Here is a 4,409-nt window from a genome sequence, read left to right as displayed (position 1 = left end):
TATATCTATATCTATATCTATATCTATATCTATATCTATACATACATATTCATTCTACTGGTTCTGTTTCTTTGGAGAACCCTGACTAATACAGAGGTAAAGGAAAAGAAACAACCTGAAAGGGGGATAGCAGAGAATAGATGTTACCTGAGGGAGGTGGAAAAAGTGAGAGTAATCAGCAGGGAGGAGAGGAGGGAGGGACACGGAAGGGACCATGATATTTGGGGGAGGGAGGGAAATCAGGAGCAGAAAGATGGCAGGAGTCAGGAGATATTGGGGGGAAGGTAGAGATAATGGGGGCGCTATGATTTGGAAGGGAGGGAGGAAGGAAGCCTGATGGGAGAAAAAAGAGTGGAGATGAGTGAATCTCAGGGCGCAGGAAACCTAGAGGGAAAAGTGATGTCCTAGAAACCATATGAGAAATGCACATAGAGTGTCTGAACATGAGTATGTATACCTGGGAGCTGCTTGACAGGGAATGCAGTGCCAGATAGAAGAGACCTTCCTTAGAGTGACAAGCATACCATACAGCACTTACCAAAGAAACTTCTTTTTGCAACAGATGGAGGCTACTGCAGACTTGCACATCTGGTCAGGCACAGAGGCCGTATGTCTGGGAGATGCCTAGTACTAGGTGACACATCCTGCAGTTGAATCTCTACAACTAAGGCTCATGGAACATAGCAGAATAAGGGGTAGAGAGAGGGTTAATGCACTTCTCAGCTCTTACCAGTGAAGTTTCCTTGTACATCAGAATGTGATGCACACAGAAGGCCACAACTGGCCAAGTCTTGGAGAATGGGAGCTTGTAGCATGTAGGATGGGACTCCTATATGGAACCTCACCCACCCACAGCTCAGAGACCATTGTGGAAGAGGAGGCAGAAGGATTGTAAGAGCCAGGGCTGGTTCATGAACACAGGGAGGTGGAGGCTTCCAGAGCACTAGAGGCTTTCTCATGTGCACCTGCTGGGTGAGGGACAGTATGACTTACATAGGACCACTGGATGGGCTGACTAGACTCCAGTGGATGCATTTACACTGAAGGACATTTGGGTACAAAGACCTGAATGAATAGTACTCATCATGTATGGCAGAGTGCATAAGGTTCAGTGGGGGGATGGGGGAAGAATGAATGGGGGAGGGGATCTGGATTTGAATGGGAAATGTATGAAATTAAAAAGCTCAATAAAAAAATCCCAAAAGAATCAATAAGTATCAGAATTATCACCAGCCACCCTGGAAGCCAGGGACCATCAAACAGAAAAACCTTCAAAATTCTAAAGAACTCTACTCCAGCCTGAATTCCATTCAAGTTCCAAGCTACAATAAAGACATTTCAGCCATTCAAGAGCTCAAAAACTTCACCTGACCTTCTTACACTCACTCACAGGAAGCTATCCATAAAAATGATAAATGGGAAACCGAAGACATAGTTCTAGGAGTTGTGGCACAGGATAGTGTCAATGCAAAATCCCAGTGCATCATCTGTGTTCTCGGCCTAAATGGACTGGAATTGGAAGGAAGGTGGGAAAACAGTCTCCGAAGAACACATGCACTGAGTATCTGCAAACACTGAGGTATATTTGAAAGACCTTTTGAAGCCATTTGGCAAAAAATGTAGTGTCAGGGATCGAAAAACAAAGCAAATAGGAAAAGGAGAAAGTTAGCCACACCATGAGGGTGGGAGCTCTAGGAAGAAAGCACAGAGCCAGTGGAGACTGTTTAGAAAGGAAGCAAATAACATTTACATGACTAAAAATCACATCAATAGTAATTTTCTTTATTTTTTTTCTGATTATTTTTATTTTATGACTATGAGTGTTCTGTTTGTCTGTATGTAAGCGCCCATGATATGCAATGCCCATGGAGGCCAGAAGAGAGCATCAGATCATCTGGAACTGGAGTTACATGTGGTTGTTACCTGCCATGTTGGGTGATCGGAATTGGACCCCAGTCCTCCGTAAGAGCAGTCAGTGCTCTTAACCACTGAGCCATCTCTCCAGACCCAACAGTGGAAGAGGAAGTATCTACTATCTGCTATAAAGAAGTTTATATATGGATGTCTGAAATTATTAAGTTAATAAAATCGATGACAACATGCACAAGTCATGTGCAAGCCCAAGCCAGACAAAAACCCAGCATGGAAAGGGAAGGTGGGCAAAAGTCTCCAGTCCTTCCTGAGGATCTGTTGGCAACTGGTAGCTGCTGGAAGAGGGAGAGTCAGTTTTCTTTAAGTGTGTGATGCTGGGTAGGCTGACTAGGCTCCAGGTGATGGACCCACACCTAGGAGCATTTGGGGAATACAAATTATAGAGATAGGCCTTTAAAAAAGAAAGATATCTTGCCTAGACAAATTCCACAGTTCCTATTTTTTAAAAAGATAATGGTAGAGGACATGAAGTAGGGGAGTGATTAGGGTAGGGTTATTAGAGATGGAGGAGGGGGTCTGAAAATGATAAAAATATATTGTATGAAGTTCCTAAGGAACTAAATATTAAAAAATTAAAATAAAATCAGAAAAATTTATCATGGTATACATTAAATATGATCAGCTCATAGCTAACAAAACTAAGAGGTAAAATCAATGGAATTCTATATATGCAATCTATTAAAAGAAAATAGTTCAATGTGGATGCTTTAGGGAAGAAGGTCTAGGAGGGAGAGGAGTCAAAGGGTCAGTCCATGCTTGCCAGCTCAGGCTTGCCAGCCCAGCCACCCCTGAAGATTCTGTGCAGCCCTTCACTATTGTCTCTTCTGTGAGGCTCCTCCGAAGCATCATCGTTCTTCTTTCCCTGGACTCTCACTTTCTCTTGTGCCTTAAGCCTGTCCTGACTTGAGCCCCTTGGGCCAGAGACTCCCTTTGTAGTCCTAGAACCTAGACACTCACAATCGGTCATTGAATCAGGTTTGGAAGTGGATTTGGAGAACAGGAGAGACCAAACAAGCATTATCTCCCTGGACTCAACAAACCTCCCTCAACCAGTATTCCAGTAACAGTCGGCTGCGGCTGCTTTCTGCCCGCAATGAACCTTAGAAAAAGAACATTAATTTTCTCAGATTAGAATGGATCCGAGGTGTTAACTACTGTGTTCAATTTTGCACATTTTCTGCAACTAATAAGCATGACTTAGAACAACACTGTTCTTTAGACAACACACACGAAAGGCATTACATAATGCAGTGCAATTATGGTAGAGATGGGTGCGGCAATCGGAGACAGAGCCGACACATTCATGCCCCTTAAATAATGCCCTGCCAGCACCCCTCCTCCTTCCTCTCTACTGACCCTCCCCTGGGGCTGAGGGAATATCTATAGGGTTGCTGTGCTGAGCCACAGGCTGGTCTGGGAGATCCGAGCAGGAATGAGGTCAGCTAGGAAGCACTGGAAGCAGCCGCCTGGCTGCCACCCGCTTCCTCTGCAACCTCCTCCTCCGCAACCTCCCCCTCCGCCGCCCCTCCTCCCTCGCATTCTACCTTCTGGTGGCCCAGGAACCAGTGGGTGGGCGGCGCCGGGAAGGGGCGCAGGTCCCGCAACAGCCGCTGTCTCCGCAGGTAGAGTTTGATGGCCTGCAGCAGCCCCAGGGCCAGGCAGAACACAAATGCCAGGTGCAAGGGCCGCGCCCAGCGCGTCTCCAGCCAGGAGGACTCCATTCTTTGTGCTCGTGGTGCACCGGCAGTCTCGGGGAGGGCGGGGAGCCGGCTCGCAGCTTTCTCCAGCCAGGAGCTAGGGAAGATCACCCAGCCCCCTTCTGTGGTGAGCCCAGGGCGTCCCTGCGGTGGAGGAACAGCGTTGGGAGGGGCAGCTCAGGCCAGGAGTGAAGAGGCTGGAGAGCTCCCCGATTTCCACCGGCTGATGTGTGTCTGACTTCAGGCAGGCTTCTTATACCCTACTGGGGTGTCATAGTTGAAGTGTGACACTTTCCAATTGTGGAAGATATAAATTTAGATTTTAAAATAGTGCCCAGGCTGAGGTAATTATTTCTATTCTTTGTCACTAATAAATTATAGACTCTTATGGAAAAGACACGCTTTTCCACTGTAATTCTCGCTCTCTCTCTCTCTCTCTCTCTCTCTCTCTCTCTCTCTCTCTCTCCCCTCTCACTCTCTTGACAGAGTTTCACTACGTAGCTCTAGTTAGACTGGAATTTGCTATGTAGACCAGGCTGGCCTCAAATTCACAGAGCTAGAGATTCACCTGCCTCCTGAGTGCTAGGACTGAAGGCAGGCCACCAGTCTGGCCCCATTCTGGAATATTATCAGGAGCTACAGTGCGGGCCAAGGAAGTGTATGACCACAATACCCACATAGTGCGGCCTATCCAGCTGCACTATGAATGTTTTGTGACTGTGGCTAATCCAGATGTCTAGGGCATACAAACTTTTACCATGGGCCATTTCAAGTGGCCAA

General features: G+C 46.6%; 1 protein-coding gene across 4 annotated transcripts in view; it reads right to left on the bottom strand.

Annotated features, from left to right (window-relative positions):
• Positions 1–3,869, bottom strand: part of LOC103732815 (cytochrome P450 4X1) — a 46,371-nt gene extending 42,502 nt beyond the window's left edge. For all 4 annotated transcript variants that reach the window (XM_008831638.1, XM_008831569.1, XM_008831773.1 and 1 more), the window contains exon 1: positions 3,477–3,869. In XM_008831638.1, coding sequence (XP_008829860.1) covers positions 3,477–3,653 — 177 coding nt within the window. In that variant the 5' untranslated portion in view covers positions 3,654–3,869. The remainder of the gene's footprint in view (positions 1–3,476) is intronic.
• Positions 3,870–4,409: the final 540 nt, after the last annotated feature.

Source organism: Nannospalax galili, unplaced genomic scaffold (assembly GCF_000622305.1).
Source record: "Nannospalax galili isolate Female #2095 unplaced genomic scaffold, S.galili_v1.0 scaffold750, whole genome shotgun sequence".
NCBI classification, from domain to species: Eukaryota; Metazoa; Chordata; class Mammalia; order Rodentia; family Spalacidae; genus Nannospalax; species Nannospalax galili.
The sequence above is the reverse complement of the archived record's forward strand: the minus strand, read 5'-3'. Positions and strand labels throughout refer to the sequence as shown.